The sequence below is a fragment of the Leptinotarsa decemlineata genome, unplaced genomic scaffold (genome assembly GCF_025532065.1).
Source record: "Leptinotarsa decemlineata unplaced genomic scaffold, Ldec_3_MD MMD2_tig00026282_RagTag_RagTag, whole genome shotgun sequence".
Classification (NCBI taxonomy): Eukaryota; Metazoa; Arthropoda; class Insecta; order Coleoptera; family Chrysomelidae; genus Leptinotarsa; species Leptinotarsa decemlineata.
This window is the reverse complement of record NW_027412668.1, coordinates 11,277,840-11,302,390: the sequence shown is the minus strand read 5'-3', so window position 1 is coordinate 11,302,390 and position 24,551 is coordinate 11,277,840. Positions and strand designations below refer to the sequence as shown.

At 32.9% G+C, this 24,551-nt stretch overlaps 1 protein-coding gene across 6 annotated transcripts in view; it reads right to left on the bottom strand.

Moving 5' to 3' along the window:
• Positions 1-5,933: 5,933 nt before the first annotated feature.
• HnRNP-K (Heterogeneous nuclear ribonucleoprotein K) overlaps positions 5,934-24,551 on the bottom strand; it is a 128,461-nt gene continuing 109,843 nt past the window's right edge. For 5 of the 6 annotated variants that reach the window (XM_023161471.2, XM_023161470.2, XM_023161472.2 and 2 more), the window contains 7 exons: positions 21,728-21,856; positions 18,318-18,604; positions 16,301-16,524; positions 15,153-15,331; positions 11,969-12,138; positions 10,798-10,851; positions 5,934-6,674 (listed from right to left, as the gene is read on the bottom strand). In XM_023161471.2, the coding sequence (XP_023017239.1) occupies positions 10,815-10,851; positions 11,969-12,138; positions 15,153-15,331; positions 16,301-16,524; positions 18,318-18,604; positions 21,728-21,856 (1,026 nt within the window). In that variant the 3' untranslated portion in view covers positions 5,934-6,674; positions 10,798-10,814. The remainder of the gene's footprint in view (positions 6,675-10,797; positions 10,852-11,968; positions 12,139-15,152; positions 15,332-16,300; positions 16,525-18,317; positions 18,605-21,727; positions 21,857-24,551) is intronic. The other variant, XM_023161469.2, reaches the window with a different exon arrangement.

Below are 24,551 nucleotides of genomic sequence, written 5' to 3'. Positions count from 1 at the left end.
AAACACTAATATTGGAAACCAGTTCCAAATATTGTCTCTCTCCACTGGCCGGCTCTCAATTCTGATACATATTTCAATTATTTTTCCACCATCAATTGAAAATCGGACTTGAATATGAAAACTACAAAAAAAAAAAATTCGAATTATGGGTTGAAATTCACCATGTAGAGTCAAAATTGATTTCCTAGCAACTTTTTTGAGTGACTTATTTCGGTATCTCCTACGCGAAGCAAAATATCGATAATTTGCCTTTTTCGCAGAAACTCAGTAGGCTGGGTGTAATGCTGTCACTCGGGCTAAGTATTGTAAAAATTGTGGCCCATGAAGGTCTACGCCTATACCAAAACTCAAATATCTGCTTTCAAAAACAACTAAAATACAGGGGCGTCTTCATCTTAAGTGTGTCACACTGTATGAACAGTTTCAAATGAATGAATTTGTGCAAAATGGCATGTATTTGCCTATATCTAGTGCTTTGGAAAGCATCATTATTTAGATCAAAGCACGTTTGCTGGATCGATAAAGAGCATATGAGTCTTTGTTTGTTCAAAACAATTTACCGCACCAACACCGTGATAAAAGATATCAAACTCAGCGACTCTGTGAAATGCAAACAAGCCAAGCATTGCTTTTATTGCTCTCTCTAGTTCAGAGGAGATAATGCCTAATTAGAAATGGTTTATTTCTGTAATTATGACTAGGATTTTGAATGAGTTTAAATAGAAATTATGAAATGTCCAAATCGCAATTTTCTTCTCAACTTACTTCAGATGTTAATAGCTAGTTTCCTGAATAGAATCTAACGTCTTTGGAGTATGCTAGCAGTCGGAGCTATACACAGGATGTCCCAGAATTTATTTGTAAAGCTAGAAAAAAAGAGAAATGCCAGAATGCTCTCGTAAGATAATCTTTGGAATCGGTGTTACCATTGCAGTTTTCAATAAACCTTACCCAACTTTGTTTTTTTTTTCAAATGGCAGCCCCAAAATATTTCCACTTTGAGTCCACATGTCACTGTAAATGCTATCACACATAATTTCTTATTCAGTCAATATGCGATATTTTCGTGTGAGAAGTGTTGCAGAAATTAAACAAAGTGAGCTTGGAAAGACGTTGAATTGCCTTCGTAAGAACATCATCGACATCATCTTTGAAAAAAATATCTTCTAATTCAGTTTTTGAAATGGCATCCTAAACGAATTCACAGTCTACCAGGAGTTGCTTCCAACCTGGGGGTAGATGTCACTTCTACTCGAGGATGAAATGTTTTTCTGAAAATGAGTCCGGGAATAGATGCACGGACAAATTCTAAGCAACTACTGTTATATAAAGTTTTTCTGAAAGTTAACACTCTTCGACTCCTTTGCGATTAAATGTGTCAATATTTCAACTAAACCCACGTTTTCAAAGGGTTTTTCGCGAATAACTAAAAAAGTAAGTTTTTTATCGAAAAAATCTTACTCAATTAAAATATAGCTCTTGGAGAAAACAAACAGAATGATGGATTTATGACGTCACTAGACCAAATACAAATAATGATAATAATATTGGAGTACTTCTTGGAATCATGCCCTCCCTATTCAAAATCATGCTGGCTTGCCGCACGAAGGCAGAAATCTTGATCGGACAAATGCAGAAGGCTGTAATAACTGTTGGCTCATTGCGCCTGCTTACGGAACATGATTCTCGGACCCCATGATCACCTACTCAAGGTATGGGGAGCGGTCATTGGTTGATGATGCTGGCGCGCCCTTCCGAATGTATCGGAGCTTCGTGGGCAGATCCCGACCGACACAACCTTCGGGAAAAAATGGAAATTGTAGATAACAATTTTAAAAATAACATATAATTTCCAGGAGTAAAGATCAAAGTTCAATTTGGTTTTTGGATGAATCCATCCACCTAGATCTTGACGTTATTCTCTAGTGTAGTGATTGAAATTTTCCCGAGACAACCTTGATCGAAAAGCCAAAAGATCTCTAAAAAAAATGAGATCTTGTGAAAAAAATTGAGATCTTGTGAAAAAAATTGAGATCTTGTGAAAAAAGTTGAGATCTTGTGAAAAAGTTGAGATCTTGTGAAAAAAGTTGAGATCTTGTGAAAAAATTGAGGTCTTGTGAAAAAAGTTGAGATCTTGTGAAAAAAGTTGAGATCTGGAAATGGGAGTCGACAGGGGAAGAATTTGAGAATGATCCGTGAATATTATTGAAACGCCACTATATATGTACCGTTATTGCTAAGTAAACATTCCTTAACTTACACATTTCACCTCCCTTATTAGATGTTAACCTCTGGAGTAGTCCAAAACAACACTCTATCTAGATTGTAGTCTATTTCATCTCTCGAAGACGCCGACTTGGTTGGTGGAACGCGCATCGAGAAGAGTGTTGCAGTTCTGGTGTTTGAGAACATTTCTTGTTTTTTTACATGAGAAGATAATGATACACATTTCTCGTCTTCACTAGGTAGGTAGGTACAAAGTGAGTTAGTATATTAGATCGTCCACTGCAACCGGCAGGATGTATTCTGTCTCACACCAATCCAAACTCGACAAAAAAGTCAAGACAGCTTCTGCTGCTGTTGCTATATAAAAACAGAAAGCAATGAAATGAACTTTATATTATTTTTGAGGTTTATGGAAGAATATAAGCTGTTAAACTTTCCCGTGGGTTGAATTTGGAGTGGAAAACTTTGTATTCGATTCCATTTTGGTATATACAGATTTGGAAGCGAAATTAATGAAAAAGAGGACTATAATCGTATATTTTTCTTGTTCTTGCACAGTTCATGATGCAGTATTCAGGAATCTTTGGCAGACGAATTTATTGTTAGGAAATGTATGTCCACTCACTAGTTTAATGTTTATATTTGGTTCAACTCTGAATTTCTTCAAAAAAAATTGTGATAATATCCTGATACAGACATACAAAAGTTGAGAAAGACAAAATTTACGAGGGTGTTCAAAAAAGAGTAATAATCGTAACTTACTGAAACTACTCACAAATTGTCGTCCCTGGCATCGAGAAAGTGGCTCTGTTCAAAGTTATGTCACATACAAAACTTAGTCATCTATACATTTTTTCACTGAGTCTCTGTTTCTGTTTCAAATGCCCCAGTAAAACTTGTCCAAATTTTAATTTTTTTCAACTTCTCTTTTTTACATGAAATCAGCTTCTCAGATAAACAGTTATCTAGTGATGTAACTCAGTTTGATACCTCAGCTGCAATATCTAAGAAAACTAATATAGAGAATGAGAATTGAAACTTTCTATGTTTTTACCAATTCTCATTTCTCATGATGATTTTCTACCACGTAGTAACGGCTACATCCATAAATTATTTTGTCATATTAATCTCTCTAATAGGTCTTACACTAGAATTTACTGAATACATGTAAAAATGGTTACTGAATAATTTCTATATACAAAGTATATAAATTTCTTTACTTAGTTTTCTTCAGCCGTCGACTTCCGGAAAACCGTTTCTAGATTTAGGAATGACTTTTTATATCCTATACATAAGAAATATTTTTATGAAAGAAGTACTGTTTACAGTGCAATTAAATTTTTCAACTCTCTTCCACAAGATATAAGAGACATCGGGATAGCCAACAGTTTTCTGAAGTCTGCGAAAGAATTTTTATGCAATCTAGAGCCTTATACTATAGATGAATATTTTTACAGTCTATTTTAAATATTTGTTTATTAACGCTACACTTATATGTGCACGTGAAGTGTTTTATTCAAATTTTGTTTCTTATTACCCTTTGTAATTTTGTTTACTGACGTATTTCATGAACAAAGTATTTTTTTTACCTTTTGTACAAGATTTACATTACTCTGAGGAAATAAATTAATATATATTTATCTATATATCCATATATTTGAATTGTCAAAAATAAAAACAGCTATTTACAATTGAGGCGAAAGTTTTCAAGTGAATTTTGGGATTTGAAAACGGAAAAACTCTTCCGAAACGTCGACCACTAAAGAGAGGTCAGTACAGAAATGTAATATTTTTTTTTTCATCACGCCATAACTTTTGGGGGTGAACTTTTCAGTTTACCAAAATGACCATTCTCGAAATTTGTATGCTCTTTGATTGATAAGACACTTGCCTTATTGCTTCTTCAGCACCAATCTGAATAACATCATAAAATGAATGTCATTACGTGCTTCATCAATGACATGAGTAGATTCAACTCATTTGTGACATAGTCGTAATTTCATGGAATGAATTGAGTGCTTCATCTTACGATGTTATTCAAATTGGTGCCGAAATATTGAATGTTCGCCATATCACATGTAAGTGAAATTTTACCACTTTCAGATTGTGTAGCAATCCAATACATGATATCTGATTCAATGCCATAGTGTTTGGAATACATACTGAAATAGAAAAAGTGTTTTCTGTATAATTCAATGTTCATTTAGTAGGGGTTTCTAGGGTTTTTTTTTCTCCTGTAATTCATATTTATATGCAAGTGGTTGATTCAAAATGGCTTTTTCTTCCAATTTTGTGACAGAAAGTTACTTCTTTGCATGATCTACAAATCTTTGTAAAGAGTTTATCATTTGCTTTCTTCCTTTCTTTGAAAGATTTACACAATTTTTTGTATAAAGATGGAGAAGTAGAAAGCCAAAACCTTTTTTCCCAGAAATTAATCTCTCCTAAAAATGTACCTCTTTCAATTCAGATAACGAGTGTATTTTGAATAGATCAAAAATAGGAGAAATCGCTGACATTATCACTCACCAAATGTGGGCAAAATCGAGGACGTGTGTTTCTGGCTTTTGGACTCGTCTGCATGGTGCAGCGAAGTATATAGATAATAAACACATTGTTTGTCAAAAACTACACATATGTATATATGCTGACGTGTTATCCCAGGTGTACATCCGTTCGTCTTTGATATAACCACGACGTTTCCGCAAGATCGCACTTGCCATATTCAAGTGCCCAACAGCCCAGATTCTATTCTTTCATCAATGGAGTTTGGTGCGACTCTTTCATACCTGCAGCTGTGGAAAAAGCCCCTTATGGAAAAACCGTAATCTTTTTTTTGGAGCCGTTTCTTGGCTTTACTTTGTATGCTAAGCAAAGGCAATGAAGATTCCATCTATTACCTCAACAGACCCTATCCACGATATATCAACGATGAATGGGACTCCAAATGCAGTCCGTTGCAAAAGCAAGCTTCCACATAGGCCGACGAATGAGATTCGTTTCCTATCTTTCACTACATGGCTGAACCATGATGGATCAGCGTGAGTAAATAAAGGCAACATCTTACGAAGACGCCATCTGTGGGATCGACAGAAGACTTGATCCAAGTATATCAAAAATTGAAAGAGGCTCTCAGGCAATCCGATGCAATGCTAAGCTTCGGCCAGCTTCTGTTTCTATCTCATAGATGGAGTCCAGCAATGCATTCATGGTTCAGCCTTTGTATATAGACTAGTCTATACAAAGGTTCAGCTTAGCACAACTGACACCTATGGAGGATCAAATCAGATGTCTGGTTTTGGATCTTGAATGCTTTCTTTATTGGGTTCTAGTTTCAACATTGTGTTATCTCCTCTCCACAGGGAGTGTTGGTATCTTCAGTAAGGTTTTTGCTTGGTTGCCATCTTCAACACCAATGAAACAGTATTTTCTGATCCGAACACCTTCACAGTTAGTTCATAGCTCAGTGCACAAATCTCAGACCCAACAATCTTTCTAATCTCCAAGTTGGTCCTAATCAGGATCGAATGATTGGTATCAAATGTCTCTTTGGAAAGAAATACATTAATATAGTAACAAAACAACTTTTGAGCCTTTTGTGAAACATGTCTCAACCGGTGAATAGTGGCTCAGATTCATTGTTCCCAGTATAGGAAATGACCATCATTTTATCAATATGAGCGATTTTTGGAATAAAAATACTCAGGTAAGTGAAATACTTTTATTATGTCATTAAAGCATTACATATTCTAATCCATACATAAACACAAAGTCTGATATATACTACTTAGAGAAAACTTAAAAAATAACGCTGATCTGCCCATGACTCTATTTCAAAACCACAGAACATTGAAGAAATAATTTGTACTAGATTGTTCCATGGCATACATAATCTTGAACTCGACAGAAGTCAAGTTCACTATTATAATACAAAACTTTCAATTTTCACTGTTAGTACTATACATGAAGTTAAACATAATGAATATCCCAATAATGAACTTTAAGGCAAACAATATTTATGCCATGTCAAACCAAAAAAAAGGCAGTAAACCAGAAAAAACCAAATCTTGTTGGTTAAGACACAATAGATGTAATATTCATTCAGGAAAAGTCAGTACACGAAATTTCAAACAAATAAAAAAATCTTTAATAATGTGATGCTTCCCGATTTTTTTTTGCAATTACGTACTTTGGAAGAACTGTATTACATTTATCAAAATTTCATAAATTTGGTATTTGCCCATGAAGAAGTCAAAATGGAATGTTTCTTATGATCAAGACTATCAAGAATATGATTACACAAAGTTTATAACCTAAAAAATATTCCACTCTACAATGATAATTGTAAGTCTACAATGATAATTGTAAGATCCATTATATGATTACATACTCCTCATAGGCCCCTTGAGTCTTCTTAATAATTATTGCGTTCCGTGTTGTTATGGACACTGAAAAAAAAAAACAGAATTGAATATTAATTTTGATTTGTTTGGAGATAAGACAAACTAAAACTTTTTACTTATGCCTTGGAAAATACCACTAGTATTGTTTAATAAAGATGACAAAAACATTAATGAATCAACAAAAACTACTGAGATGTAGAAGTAGAGAGCCATAACCTTTCTTTCTCAAAAATTTGTTTTTCCTAAAAAATATAACCCTTTCAATTTACACTGAGAAATACTTATTAAATCTGTGATAGTTTCAGTGAACACTATATTCAGTGATTCTCCGTAGCTTCTAAAAGTTTTTCTATACCATATTCATTTCCAAAACAAACTCAAAGGAAAATGCTTAATAGTCATCCGAATCTGCAGTTTGACTTTGGATATAATTCAGTCATGTCTACCTGTGATCAATTGTAGCTCATTGGTTTACAGCAATCATGACCACCATGACTTCAATTTATGTTTACTCAACTGAAGCATTTTTCTGTTTTTATGGAGCTTGCCTTGGACTTGACTATATTATAAAACATCTTTTGTTGTGGGTGGACTTATATAATCTGATTTCTACAATCAAAACACATTTTGGAAAAAGTTTGTCTGATTCCGATTCAAGTTCTTTGAAATGTGAATATGAACAAACAACAATAGTATACTAATATACAAGTAAAGTGAACAAAGAATATGTCAGAACCAGATTGAAAAAACTAATGAAGATGTGAGGTTGTTTGGCAAGATGAAATAAAATTTAAATGGTTCTCCAAATAGTAGGATTTTAAAACAATCACTGCAAACACATAGTATTGATTGAACAAATATTTTCATCCATTTGATAGAAGAAAAGAGAGGAAATTGTTTTCAGTTTTATCTATATCATACAACTACAATACAAAATTCTAGAAGAAAAAGTAAGACATCTTTCTTCGATCAAATATGTTTTAGTTGCAGCTTGTACTTCAACATGAATTAATGCCCTTCCTAGAGGTTTATTGTCCATAGGAAAGGGGCAAAGTAGACTGTGCAGTGGTAAACAACACTTCGGCATCATAGCACAACTACCTATCAACCAGTTTGGATTTATAATTGCAGTTTTCAGAATAGTTTCAAGTACAAGTTCAATCACCTGGTCTTAATCTGATTATAAGAACAGACAAAATTCAGTTTTCCATATTTTTTAAACCTTTACAAATCAAACCACATAACATGTATAAAACTTCCATGCTCAATGATATCATTTCTTGAAGAATATTAGTAGGCGAGACAAGCATCTAGAATAGCTTATTTGCCGCTCTAGTGGGTGGGTGTGATAAAAGTAATTTTACAGATATATAATAATTTTACACATTCTAAACTAATCTAAACCAATTCCATATCTGCTTAGCAATTTATGGTATCAATTAACATGTGAAAACTTCGAAACCGATCTTACAGGTTTAGATAGATAAATCTTCAACATATCCTGATATACATATTTAATTATAATTTACAGAAATGATTGATGAAATATAGAACATACTTAGAAATGAACTGTACAATTACTCTTCACAAAAATTTCAAAAATAAACTTGGTACAGAAATAAACGTGAAACAACAGATTTATTATTAGGAAATGAATTTCATCAGAATGGATTGAAAAACTGCTACAAATTTATATTTCTATGTAATTTGTTAATTTACCTCAATATTTAATTCCCGCAGTATGAATTTTGATAAAACTCTTTCATGAATTCTAGCTACAATTGCTGTCACTATTTATACTAAACAAATATATTTTGTATAAGTTCACTTTCCTAATCCTCACAAATAGGATAAATAATAAAAGGTATTCATATACGTATAATACATTATGAAAATTTGATATTTGTCTGAAATACTTAAAAGTTACCTAATACAGAGTTTTGGTTTTTCACGTCCTAATTTCACAGAATGTTATCAGGAGATTGTGAGGAACGAAAAATTCTAAAATCATGCGAATTTTTTTGAAGTTAATTAATAAAGCTGACGACGTTGAGAACAATCTGAATGATCTTCTTGTGACTACTCACAACTGATCGTCATGACGTGCACAATAGTGATTCATCAATCAAAGAAGTTGACAGGTTCGTTTTAACAAAAATTGTAAAATTTTATTGACACTGATTTGGAACCATTCCGAATTGAGCGATCACGCTTACACCAAGATTTGAATTTATCCATAACTCTAACTTTTGCTAATAGTTCATCTATCGTTTGCCTTACGGATGTAAACATCCTATATATGAAAATCTTCTGATCTATAAAATAGTTTGAAATGTTGTATTTCAACGATAAGTTAGTGAGATTTGCATTCCACTTCATGTAAAAATACTTTACAAAAAAATTGAACATCATAGTACATATTAATTCACAACATAAAAGAGAAGATGAGTGCTAGATAGTGTATGTATAGAATTGAGGAACAAACAATAACTCTTTAATTTTTTTTAGTTAGGTAATAGTCATTATTTTTGTTATCAATATGAAATCATTCAAAACCACTTATCATCAAGAAATAATACCTATTTTTACAACACCATTATGTACAATGATTGAATATAATATTTATTCAGAAAATTATGAATGCTCACAAAAACATAATTTTTGAAAAACTGAAATTCACCTTTTAATTTATAATGTTAACATTGAACCGTCATGGAAATATCCACTACTTCACTTGAGAATGGTATAATAAACCGAAACCGGTCTTAACAATTAAAAATCTTGGTAGAAATTGTGACAAAAATTATTTTCTCTATCGAATATAGAGGTCATCAATAGAACAAAATACCCACTAAGTTAACCCTCCAAGTTCCAATGTCGCATTTCAACAATATCAAAAGTGCGTTACTGCAGTAAACATACGTTTTGTTTCATATGGCGTTATTTTTCAAAACCTGAAGATAAACGGTAGTATAAAATTGAATTAATGTGTCAAACAAAGCAGCGAAATTCCGACACTTGAGGTGAGTCAAGCAGGCTTACTGACATATATATTCGTTTAGTATAGTTGAAGTTTGAAATTAAATAATAATAAATGCATTTCTTTATTGTATGGCTCACTTTTGTCAAGACTACTATTTGTCGCAACCTCCAGCTCAGTATTTTGCCGTATTTATACTTAATAAACAGACCTTCATCATACAGGACTATAAAAATCATCTATCTTATGGAAAGCTGGTACAGAAAGAGTTAGAAAAGTTTTGAATGAAACAATGTTTGTTATTTAGCGTTTCTAAAATAATCACATCATAATCATTCAACAAGATATTCAGGCATTCAAAAAATAATTAAATGAATACAAATATTGGACAAAAGTCGATTCACTATAAAAGTATCAAGTTTTATAATGAGCTACCAAATAACTAAAACACAAGGTGAACCAGATAATTTCAGAAAGATAAAATCATATAACTTTTTTCCATTCAAATAGAGTTGAAAATTTTCGATAACTTAGTGAGATTTTTCATGATTGTTTTCAGTCTTTATTTTCAGAGAGTTTCTCAACATTTCGCCAGCACGACTGATCGACATCTTCAGAAGTATGGGTAATTTCTCCAATAAATGCCACACAAACCAACTATTCCAATATATAACTTAATATATAACTTCTTGAGCAAATTATTTATTCATCATTATTAATCGTCTGCTATACTAAATATCCCCAAAATGGTATGAATTCGAAGAGAAGCTCGCCTTCATGAAGAATGGATGACAGAAGGGTGAAGGAAAAGCGGAAAGATCCTGAAGAAGCAGACGGCTTTGTGGGATGATTAGTGATTCCTTGTTAACCAAAACAGAACAACAAAATCACTAGTCTTCCACACAACACCATCCTGTTAGTACAATCCACAATCCAAATCCCCACTTGCGTATTAGTAGTTGACTCCATCGGTTTATGTACAAAAATGATAACGATAAAATCAAATTCTGAAACGCACTGTATGATAAAATCAAACAAAAAGTGTTTGACCGCTAGTGATCAACCCATAAAATGTTTTCAGTATTTGATTTTCTTTAAAGTAATTAGTAAACAACACCACACAACACCGTTAAATAAAATCTGGATATAAGGGGGTTATTTTTAAATTAAGCCACATCTTTACTCAACTACAACATGATCTTCCTTTAATGTCTCGCTTGGGAATTGATGCCAAGATTTGCACTGAAAAGAGGAAATCATTTGAAACGTGAAAAATATATTATCAAAATTATAAAAAAATTATAAATAAAATAATATAAGCGTTTTGAGTAGCTATAGTCAATGAAAATTATTGCTCATTTCAAAACTATTTAGCCAGAAGCATGAAAATTATTATATTTTAATAATGGATAAAATGGTTTTCACAAAAAAGAAAATGGCGAAATAGTAATGATGAAACAATGAATGAAAGTATTCCAAAGAGAAAGGTGAGAATATTTTTTTGATTACTAAATTACCTTATTTTTTGAGGAAGAACAAATTCCTTTCATAGTGGAAAAGAACAAGGTTGTATTGTTTACTGACCTTTCTCACAAAATGAAAAATATAATGTTATAATATGAAGTTTATTGAGAAACGTCTCAAAAATGAAAACTGATATCTTTAAAGCTGAAAATTTAGAACTCACTCAAAAAATATGAATCAAGAAGTCATTGAAATATGGTTAGAATGTAGATGAATTAATGGACTTCCAACAGATCCTAGTTGAAGTTTTCAAGAAAATGAATTGGCATCTATTATTTTCAGAAATGTGTAAGAAAAATCAGTGATTTGGTTATCAATGAGGCACGGATACTATCTTTTCTGTCTCATATTATACCTTTTTCCAAAAAATGAATTAGGAATAGTTACCATTTTGTTGAATACATTAAGGTAAGAGGATAATAGAATAAAAATCCACCTCTTATATCCAGTAGAGTATATACAAAAATGAATAGAGAAAGTGATAATGCTAAATACAATTTACAACTTGTTTCTGTACATGAGTAATTTTGAAACCTAATCAGGATATCTACAAAGGAAAAAATACATATTTTTTGACATATATCTTAGATTCAAACGAATCGGAATTTTTATAATATAATTATTGCATTAGAAAATTCTTTGTTCTGTGGTTTGCAACAATAGTATAAAAAAGGAAAATCCATCAATTTTACAAGGGATAAAATGGAGAATTTAGATGAAAGTATTGAAGTGACAAGCATCCACAAATATTCCACAGAACAATCAAGAAAAACTGATGAAACTGTACATAAAAACTGATGATTATACCCAAAAGTATATATTGAATTCAACTCACCTCTGCTGAAGTAAATATTGTGCCATCTGTATTTGGTTTGGTGCCCCAGTGATGGAGATGATGCGATCATTGGATCCAGGAAGTGGTTCATCAATAGTTATGTTAGCACCTGAATCCATGCGGATTTTTCTGATTCTGCCGCCTCCTTTGCCAATTATGGCTCCAGCAAGCTGAAAAAAAAAAATTCAATGAAAGTTCACGAGTGATAAATGTCGGTGAGTTCAAATGCTTATAGTGCGGGTGGAAAAGTGGAAAATTATTTTGTTTAGGGGTTCATGAAAAAATAGTGAAAACATAGGTTAACTATGACATACCAATTGCAGTAATATATAATCAAGAAATTGCCAAATTTTTTTTCAAGTTTTTAAAACTACTTGAAATAGTCTGTAGACCAATACAATTGGTACATTGAAAGAATACACATTTATACAATGTATAAATACATGTATTTAAAATAATACTAAACTATATATTCGTACAAATTCAAAATATTTTTTGAGTATGTAGTTCAGCAGTGTAAGATATCAATAAACTACCTCTTTCAAACTTAGCGCCAATAAAAGTCGTCAAACTAATGGAAAGATACAATTTGAACTCAGATTTGATTAACTTAATCTTCTAAAGGAATGCTGGTGTTAAAAAAAATCACAAATATTGAAAATCGTCATGTAATGATTTTGGGCAGCATTTTAATTATTCTGTGAAAATATATGGTATAGGAAAATTGAAACTGTAATAACTGTTCAATAAATAATATATGAACAATTTAAACCGTCAAATGATAGTGATATGTCATCCAATAGGTTTCAAAATTTCATTTGTATACCAAGTGCAAGCCATCAAGCTTTTTAAAAAAATCATGGTCACTTCATATGTTTTGCTTTTCTTCTTCACTTAAAGAAGAAAAGGGTGCTATATATATGTGGTTTATCGCATATTTCATTGATGTCGCATGTCTATTCTTTCACTGTCTCAACTGAGAAAGTTATAGTTAACGTTCTTCGTAATTTGTGTTTTCTTATTTCCACTCAAATTTTCCCAGCTCACTTTTTTAGGAGTTCTGACGAATGCAAAAGGGAACTTCATCATTGAAATATTGCATATTCACAAAAACGACTATCTAGTGAACCAAAACTCCATTTATTCTTCAAGTCTTTCATAATTCGATGAATAATTGGATTATTTGTTAATGTTTGTGTTGAAACAAAAATTCAAAAATGTATTGGACCAGGAATCAAGAATGATTTTTATCAAATTTAGGATTCATAGTTTGATAGCATTATATCTCGAATATTTATAAATTATCATTAGTACAACTTCCATAGATTTCTTCTCAGATTTCAAGACTATGAAAATATTTTGCCAGTCTATATTTTCAGATTATAAAAATAAACCCTTGGCATATAAAGGATAACAGACGAGAGCACTTAATAAATACCATTATTAATATTCTTGTCTAACCTTAATTGAACAGTATCTATACTTTCTCTTTCTGCATTGCTCAGTTATAAAATATACAATAGAGAAATCTATAGTTTTCCATTAAAAATATAACAACAGTGTACAGTTCACAAACATTTAACATGACAAGTGAAACACAAAACTAGTAAACCACTACAAAGCTCATAGTATCAACGTATCAGACATGTGCCTCGAGGCTCAGATGTTCTTTTAAACTATTGATGAATGAACTATAACCCGGCAACTCACGTACATGGACAGGTAATTCATTGAAGACTTTTATAGCCTGAGTAAATGGATTGTATAATCGTTTGTTCGTTCTTACCATGCTCAGGTGTAAGTCATTTCTTCCCCTTGTATTATACTCATAAAACTGGTTATTGAGTAGTATATCGTTGTTGCTTTTGATTCTTTTTTTTTATTTTATATATATGTTCTTGCATTGCTCAAGTTTAAGTAGATATTTAATTAGGTGTAGTTCAGTCTGTGAGAATAAATCATTTGTGTGGGTTCGAAATAAAATTTTTATTGATTTATTTTGTAGTGTTTGGATTTTTTTGAAATTAGTAATGCCACAATTACCCCATATGATTAACAGATACCTAAGATTCTCCTATATATATGCATTGTAAACCAAGTATCTATAACTGAAACTCAAGTAACTGGAACACCTATATAGAGCTCCTAACATTGGTACAATTTCATCATAGCATGTAAACGGTTTTTGCAGAGTTTCAAATTAAACCACTGAAAAACCACTTTTATTTATCCAGTCGACATACAGTGTGTCCCAGGATTGATTTTACAAGAGATGTGATAGACTGAAAAGATTTAAATTTTGATTTGAGCTTATGGCCAAGCCAAACTTAAGTTTAGCTTGATGGGAAAAGAACACTTCTGTACCATTATTTATACAAACGAATTTCTTTATTTTGAATCATTATTGTCCTAAGTTAGGACGGTATTTACATAATTGATTATAGAATGGGGAATGTTCCTCGATTTGGGTTATTACAGAAGAAAATAAAGTTTAATTCATGAGTTTTTCAAATTCAAAAAGTATTCAAATTGATGTTTCAAATGATGGGTTTTAATTTTTAAAGGGATTTGTTTCTAATTCACATATTGGCAACAGCACCTATGTCAAGTTGAAATAAATTATACGTACCTAGATATTCTACTTTAAAAAAGGAAAATTATCTTTATAAATCAACAATTAAGGCAAAATATAAATTATAGTTCAATACCACTTCCACAAGCCACATAACCAACAGTTGTTTTATTTATTTATATAGAGTAAGATAGGTTGGGTGTACAAAATGTCATATGTCACAGAATATCTCGGAACTCTGAACATAAGTAAACAGAACAGCACGCCTCTGAAATATGTCATCTTTGTTTGTCTCATACAGATAACAGATTCATTGTCCTTTATTGGCTGTAACCGATGTTGCCAAATGGTAAAATAGAAACGAATCCCTTTAAATGCTGAATGCATTATTTCATTTCTCTTTTTTAAGTATTTAAATCATTTTTTAAAGAAAAAGGTTGAAATGATAAGTTTAAAAGGCGTTGTTTTAGAGCTCTTTTATGAAAACTACTTGATTTTGGTCAGGAGGAACATTCCCCATTGTATTTGAGCATATTTCAAGACTTCATACTTGAATAATTTACTTTATTCATGGTCACATAAATACTACAACTATTAACGAAAGAAACTCACCTCTTTAGGAATAGTCACCTGAGTGGTGTTCGAATTTCCTCCAGAACCACCTCCAGATCCACCACCCAAATTACCACCAGATGATGGTATATTTCCAGACATTACGCTTGGAGGGGGAGAAGAGAACTGGTTGGACGAACCACCTCCCCACCCATTGCGTTCAAATGGAGGAGGACCACCTACAGAAGACAAAACAAATGTGGAGAAAAATCTTCAAACAATTCATATTGAATAATATATTTACTGCAAGTGAGTATATTTTTCCAGACAATATTCTATTTCTTTTCATTTTTAACTAACAGAATTCCTGCAGTTGATATAAAAAAAAAGAGTAGCATGAACAAGTCATATCTTGATACCTGATAACTGACCCAAAAATAATTTGCAAAATGTATTATCATTTTGTAAAATCGGTTCAGAAATGCATCCTTTTTACTGAAAAAAAGATGGGTAGTATTCATTTATAATATTACTGGGATTCATATTACACCAAACTCATAAATTTCAGAAACTCTAGAAAATTAATCCAATCCAACAGTACATAAATGAGGTCCAGCATTGTATCAGTACAGTTTATTATTGAACAAGCCAACAATACGCAATTTTAAAATGAAATATGCCTGTTACTTCAATAATATAGCCATGATCCCTTTCACTATTAAAAATAAACTTCTGTGCTTGACCTATACATCTTTGTAAAGAGTTTATATTGAAGTCAATAAGGTTCTTCCTTTCTTTGGAAGTTCCTTAGTTTTAATACGGGGTGTCCCTCATGGATATAACTCAAAGGGAAAGAGAAAAAATTATTGTGAGAAAGTCGAGGACTTTTTTTTCAAAATGAGGAGTAGGATTCTTGATCTATCATTTTCAGCAGGGGCAAAAGAATTTGACGTTTCCTGAAATTTAAAGCTTTATTTTATTTAGCTTCCCTGTATTGCATGTGTTTTGAATGTCAATTATAATTTTGGTGATTTTAGAATGTATACCCCTAAGGAAATAGCAAATAGTATCAAGAATCTTAATGATTCAACATTTGTAGAAGCAGCCAGGTCGAAACAAGCTGTTTTTGCTTTTCGCAAAAAACTATTTGTTAAAGTTCTTTTGACACGTTCGCTGTTACTTGATTTCACCAGTGATGATAAACTTACCTCCTCTTGAACCACCGCCGAATGAAGAACTCGAACCACCAAATCCTCCGCCACCACTTCCAAAGTTATCGCGGCCTCCGCCTCCACCAAAATTGTCACGGTTTCCACTACCGAAGCTGTCGCGACCTCCTCCAAAACTATCTCTGCCGCCTCCAAAGTTATCGCGACCTCCTCCAAAACCACCACCACTGCCTCCGCGGTTATTTCCTCCTAACCTGTTAAAACTAAAAAAGTCTTTTTTTACATGATGTCGAAATTTCTATCAATACATTAAAACATACTGGAAATTAGTTAAATCGGAGTAATTATGATATCAGGATTGGATTGATATAGATATAAAGTAAAAGACTATGTTGGTAGGAAGGTCTAAAGTGAATGGGTCTGTCTGGCAACCCATGAGGGTGTATAGTTCAAACTCGACTTCCTGTTACCAAGTAAATAAGATGGTGCATTTTCTGATGTTATTTTATGAATGAAAAGGGAAGCTTGAAAAAAAAGGTATGAATAAGTAACATTTACACAACATATTCCTTATCGGGGTGAGTTCGGGTTGAGATAAAATCATTCTCATTGCTCAATCTTTTTGTTCAGACTATTGATCTCATTTTTTATAATGTCGTGAAGCAGTATCGAAATTGGGTACTATACAAACGTTTATAAATTATAGTTTTTAACCATTCTTTGAATGAACTAAATGAATCTCTGAGAGTTGTATCCTTGATGAACCTGCTAAATAATGTTTTTCGACCTATTTGAACGCCAGTTATCTTTTGTTTTTACAAAAAGTGGTTTAAACTCTTCAAGAAAGGATTGATATAGTGGGGTTTTACTATGAACACAAAAAATCTGCAAGAGCCACCGTTTGAGATGAAACACATAGATAGGTATTGGAACTGTTACATAAACTCATAAAAACAGGTATTATCGATAACAGACAACCATTCAGGTTCAGGTATTCAGGAATAGTTAACGAAGGCATATATGCCTTGAGTGTCTAAAGCATCGAAACTGGGTCAAACCAACGGTTTCAGAATTTTATTCTAAATTCCACCTTTACAAAATGAACATGATTTCTGAATTGAACGAAGATTATTCTGACAATAAGTTGAATTTGGTGACATACTGTTTTGTTGTTCACCATAGTTTCTCGGATGAATGTACCTTTTGTCTGATACCTGGATTGATTCAAATCATATGATACGCCGATATCAGCAAAAACTAAATGTTTGAGAGAAATGTTATGGGACCATAATATTATAGGACCATTCTTGGAACGAAGCAAACCTAATTGGTGAAGGATATTTCAATTTGATGGAAAATCAAATTATGAAAAGCATTAACAACGCCATCTAGTTAGATCCTCTATTGTTGAATGGGGTATTTTGTCAACCAGGTGGAACTTTTCATTGAATAGTATCAGTGGGACAGTTTCTCGATAATGACTTTCCGGGTCGAAGGATGGAAAGATTCTACAGAATGGCCGCCAAGAACCCCTGATTTTACTCTACGGATTTTCTTCTATGCGGATGATTAAAATCAAAACTACGAAAGGCAGCTAACTAATGTAGATAATTTACAGAAAAAAACTACCAGGTGCTCTAGAATACTAACACCAGATGTTTTACAGAATGTAAGGGAAAAAAGAAGCTCGTTTATACCATTGTATTCATGTTTGACAATACTCAGTTTACATTCGATAAAGTGAATTTTTCTGTTCAGTTTCACTTTCTAGTTCTAAATTAAATAAAAACTGAGAGTGTTGTATTTTCTCTGAGACTGTTTATCTTTGTAATGTCAAAAATAGAGAAATATAGACATCATTATATTATTATTCCCATTTGAAATATTTAGCCGACAACTGGTTGATTTTACGAAAAAATGTGCCCCCTTGAAAAATAAAGTTTCAGATGTTCCACGATTTTTTTCAGTTTCAATATTAAATGATTTATCTAGGTAAGTGAAATACACAATATGAATAAACACTATTATTATTACTTAACAAATGAAAGTTATTTACCCTCCACCGCCACCTCCAAAGTCACGAGATCCAGAACTGCCGCCGCCGCGGCCTATGTTCCCACCTCCGCGACTGTTGAATCTTCCTCCGCCGCCGCCTCCAGGGCCGTCGCGCATACCGTTTCTGGAATTACCTCCTCCTCTGGGACCGTCGCCACCTCCACGACGACCACCGGGGCCGCCGTTACCACCGCCTCCTTGCTGGTTACCCCAGCCGCCGTACTCTTCAGAATACACTTCATCGAAATTATGGGGATCATATGGATTAACAGCTCCTTTGATGGGGCTCTGCAAATAACAGCGATATTCTTTTATGTCTAGGCAGTATCAGTGAAATAACCAGAATTTCTCATATCAAAAAAATGTCAAGTATAACAATATGACTGGAATAGTTATTATGGTACCAGAATTGTAACAAGAAAATGAAGGCTATTGATAAGATATAAATACATCCAATAAACCATCAAGAATGATTATAGAAAATTATATTTATCCAACAATTCCTATCTTCATCTTCTACTTTGTAGGATTTCTTTCCCAATCCTATTGTATTTTTGTAGGCTACCCATAATGAAAATGTATATTTTTTACATCATTTTGAGCTGTGATGGAAGAGCAGAATAAGTTTTTATCTCAATTCTGAACCAGTTGCCATTTATCCTGCATGTCTGGTAAATAATAAATGAATCAATATCATTGAAGCTGCGGCGTGATTTTCTGCAGAAAATCAATCTTGGGAGGTAGAAGTAGAAAGTCAAAAACTTTCCCAAAAAATTTTTTAGACTCTCTAAGAGCTCTACCTCAATGGAGTGTACAATCCCAAAATATCCAATAGAATCCTTGAAAATCAAGCAAGTTAGGAAACAATAGTTTCTCAAACAGAAAAATAATTGTCCGTATCTTATGACATCTTTGTCCAGAAATTACTTGGTCGTAACTGAAGAGGCTTCGTATTAGATTCAATCAATTCAACTAATATGCAAAAATTCAAAAGATATTTAGATCACAGGGAAGAAGATCCATGAAGAAACTGAAGTATTAGAGTGAATGCCTGGACAAGTTATAACTCTGACTGGTGTTTGAGAGGTATTTTCATTATTATTCTTGTTCCTAAGAAGGGGTATTACTGCCTCTGTGCTCTGATTCTTTGTTGATAATACTTTAAACTGTTTAAAATCTGTCCTGAAATTACTTGGTCGTAACTGAAGAGGCTTCGTATTAGATTCAATCAATTCAACTACTATGCAAAAATTCAAAAGATATTTAGATCACAGGAAAGAAGATCCATGAAGAAACTGAAGTATTAGAGTGAATGCCTGGACAAATTATACTCTGACTGGTGTTTGGGAGGTATTTTCATTATTATTCTTGTTCCTAAGAAGGGGTATTACTGCCTCTGTGCTCTGATTCTTAGTTGATATTACTTTAATCTGTTTAAAATCTGTCCTGAAATTACTTGGTCGTAACTGAAGAGGCTTCGTATTAGATTCAATCAATTCAACTAATATGCAAAAATTCAAAAGATATTTAGATCACAGGAAAGAAGATCCATGAAGAAACTGAAGTATTAGAGTGAATGCCTGGACAAATTATACTCTGACTGGTGTTTGGAAGGTATTTTCATTATTATTCTTGTTCCTAAGAAGGGGTATTACTGCCTCTGTGGTCTGATTCTTAGTTGATAATACTTTAATGACAATTATGAATGAGCATCAAGCAAACAGTCCTAAACTTTATTTAGGGTTAGTTGTAAAGGAACAGAACGACTCATACCAGTTCCCTTTATCCATTTTCTAAATAAGTTAAATGTGCGTGATAAATAATTGACAACAAAAACTTACATTATAAATATTTTGGAGTTTGAGATCGAACTATCCACTGATCACACCAAACAATCAAAGTCATGGTAACATGCTACAATGAACACAAACTTCATGACTTTTAGCTTGAGTTAAGAGGTAAAAAGTATAAATAGGTAATATGGCAGACAAACACAAAATTTTTGTTTTCCTGAATGTCAATAAACGACATCTAGATACAAATAACGAATAACCATAAAATGAGTAGAGTGAATTATAGATTGGAGAGGATGGCATCAGAATGGTATACTAATGACAAGATCTGAACAAAAAGGGCGAAGTTATATGCCAAAAGTTTTAATGTTTCAACCTAAAAATCTTTACAGAAACGAGTGCTACACAGATCAGTTTTCAGGAATATCAAAGGAGAACATACAAGAGGTCCGATACTTCTCAATACAATTCAACTATTGGAAGGAAAAATTTGGTGACCAAGTTCCAAGTCTGGTTATTGAAGTATAGGAAAAAATAAACATTCTCACCACAGAAAAAGATAATTTTTTGTGCACTTTTGGAGAACAAATACAACCATTATAATAACAAGGAAGCAAACTCCAGGGTTGCATTGTTTGACAACTTTCAATTTTTTCAATAGAATAACAAGGACATGGATAATAAAGTCATCCATATAAAATTCTTGAAGGAGTAATCCTAATGTATTTTACCAACCAGATCAATGAAATATCTCACAGGAGATTAAGTGACGACACCAGAAATTTTTGTTGAGTTCAGAGAAACTTCAGCCTATCATTGAACCTCAGGAATCAAATTATTACAGAAAGAAAAGAAAAAACAAAACAAAAAAAGGTGATACAACAACTCGTCACATTATACAATTAATTTATAAGGTCTTTCAGGAACATTTTGGAAAAATAGGAGCTGACTCAATGAAAAAATAATGATATGTAGGTGTGAAATTTGAAAACAATCTGAAGCTAATCAACATAATACTCAAGTAAGTTATTTTCATTGCAACAAAAAGTTTTGGTTGAATAGTAACTGATGAATATACTTTTATGGAATTTTTACAAAGTATAATAATTTTTGTAATTCCCTATTGTTCCACAAAATATTGTTAAACAAATATGTAATAACCGACTTGAAATATATGAACAAAAAAAACGATTGCATTTCGGATATTTCTTCAAACAGTGAAGCAACAGTTTATATGAATTTGTATGTCAACAGACAAAACATGATTGGAATAGCCTGAAGTACTCCATAAAAGCGGCCAGTAAAATATATGTATTGCATTTCCGGATAATTCATCAAACGAATTCGCATAACAGCGTGAAAAACTGAACAATCGCCCAAATAGCAATGTATATTTACACTCTTTCATCTCATGAAAATGTATTTCAAAATTAAAAACCATTTGAGCATTTGTTTGAAAACTTGTCTTTACATTAGTCAAACAGAAATTATATTGGACCAAGCAAGCAAAATGTGAATATAAAATGTTTACTGAATACGTTGAAATAAAAAAATTAAACCGGATTCATAATTTCGAACTCAACAATCGCTCCGAGTAGCTCAAAAAAAAATAACCAACCTGTTTAATCAGCGTCAAAATTTCCCTGATTGTATCAATGCATTTTGCTGGTTCTCCAATGATTTGTATCACTCTATCGGTACTTTGCGGGGCTAAATTGGAGAAGATCTTGATACGTGCTCCAGTTTTCTGAAACAAAAGGAATAATGAGATAAAAAATATTATAATATAAACGCAATTGACAATAGATATAGTTTAAGAAACACGCTTTTGAAGAAAATCGAACTAAAAAGTTAAAAATATTTTTTTTAATTTGCTTAAAACAATAACGAACGAAAAATACTAGTATTGTTGTAAAAAAAGCGACGGGCGCTTGATATACAAAAATGTGGCACAAAGCGCCCACGCTTTGTTTTAAGCTTATTTGAAAAAAATAATTTTAACTTTTTAGATCGATGTTCTTTAAAAGCGTGTTTTTTAGTTTTTTAAACTAGATTTATTTTTCATAGTTCAGTTTCGTATGCTATAAAAGCGTGTTTTTTAGTATTTGCTAACTATATTTATTTTATCTAAACTTTGGGATCAATCAGTCGTATATTGTTTACAAAAATGACCATTGATATTTTCCGATTCCGGAGAGGGAGCCTGAAAATCAGCTGCCAAGTCCAAGGCAGCAGGCGCGCAAAGGAGGGTTACAAATAAGGCAGCAGGCGCGCGTTAATAAAAAAAATACTTTTTCAAATGAAGAAATACTTGTAAAGTGAGTTCGAATTATATCAAGGAGGTTACATATAGCGCCATCTGTCCGCGAATAGATCAAGCAATAATGTCAAATACGGATCCCGATATGAAATGAAAAAGAGAGTTACAAACAAATGTACATACAGGTGAAGTTAATATAAAGCGTGTAAAAAAAGTCATCTTTTAACGATTTTCTTTGACTATACCATTAACTTTTCTCACTCGATATGAACAAAAACGTGAATCCTCCCCAAATTTACGTTTCCCATTCCAACGAGCCCATTGTATACCTTTTTATGAATAACTGTTGAAACTTCAGAAAATAAATGTGTACTCTGTCTGTTAGATATAAATGAAGGCCAGTTTCACAATTAGGAATTAATTTTCTTCTTTTCATGAAAGCACCAACTTGGTTGGTGAAACGCGCGTCGAAAAAAGTATTGCGGTTCTGCTGATCGGGAAAAGTGCTTGGTTTTAAATTCATTCTACGCCAGAGGTTTCAGTTTTACCTTTCGTTCACTGTGTTTTTCACCAATCCGTCTGCCTCAATTCATAACGAAACCACCTCACTCTCCTTTATAAGCATCGTCTCGAAAGCGTTGAAAAAAGTAACCGACTGAAACTGTTCGACCTTTTGGTATGCTGTCGACAGCATGAAAGACTTTAAATGTGTACAAAACTCGTTCCTGTCTGCGAAAGTCTTTCGTCAGAACACCAAGTTACTTAAAAAACCGTATTTTTCTTGCCATTTGCGAATAACGCCTCAGGCGGCGTTCCTTCTATTTGCATTGTCGCCAACATACATATAAAAGGGAAAACTTTTATGGGTTATTTGTCGGGCCGGGGCGTTTTCCCGGAGAAAGCATCAAACAGGCAATAATGTTGATTATTCTTCAATTATCCCGTTCCTATTATCCTCGGAACTGGGAATCGAGATAACCGAGAAATCTGCTAATGGCGAGGGTCGTTTCTGATGGCAAATCGAAAAAAAATTAAGTGAAACGGCTAGATTCTGTTTCGATCAACGTGTAGATGTTGATGAAAATCGAGGGTTTTTCCGGAACGCTGCTTTGAGACGTTCATCGGTTATGCTAATGGACTTCCTCTTGATGGAGTCGTTTGATCTCACTTTTTGACATCTAGAGAACGAATACACTATTGGGCGCAGCTATTTCATTCAAAATGTAGGGTTAAGCTTATTCCAATAGAAACAAAATTCTCGATTTCAAATTGAGAATTATTTCGCTAACGCGCTTTATTGAATGAGGTATTAATTATACTGAAGGTAATGACACTACATAGTACGAACGTTGTTCGTTGGCCGATGCCGAAGTTTTGGCTCTGTAACTGACCGCTTTGGGGAGCCTCAATATTCGACGACTGAGTCTTCTATCGATCCAATAGATGACGTCGTCGAATAGGGGGAGACTTGTCCTTTTGGGACAGTTGAATGGTTTGGCCTAGTAGCACTAATGAGACTTTGACGGGTTCGAAACACCGCTGTTTGTTGTTGAATCACCTATAACCTAAACGCAATACTGTTAATGTAAACACAATACTGTTTCTCGATAAGATCTCAAATCCAAGCTGACATTATTTGGCCTTGGGACTTGTTATAGTCATTGCAAATGTAAATCCAATTGGTGGTATTAATATATTTCCACGAACTTGTCATTTAAAATGCTGGATTCGACAAAGTTTTTTTTTGAATTTTTTAGTGACTAATCGTGTACGTTACACAGAATTTGCCTGGCAAATCCAATAAGTTCAAAAACTATGTTGGATAATTTACAGCTTCGGTGGCATCGCAAACTTTATCTAATACTGTACCGAGTCTTTTTCATGCAACATCGAATGTACTGCAGTCTGTGATATACCAAGTAACTTTTATCTCATGGTATTCACATGTCAATCTTCTTCAATTATCTTCTCGGTAGCCTTTCACAAAATTCTTTACTGACCGACATACGACCATGATGATATTCTGCAAACCAATTGTTGTAGAAACTTGTTTCCAAAACTTGAACGATTCAATTTCATAATATTCTAATCGAGTTTGGCCGTTCTGAAAGTCGGATAAAACATCCAACAAAATCTTTCACCTTAATTCAATTTTTTCTTGATCTTGTTTTTTTTATCGCTG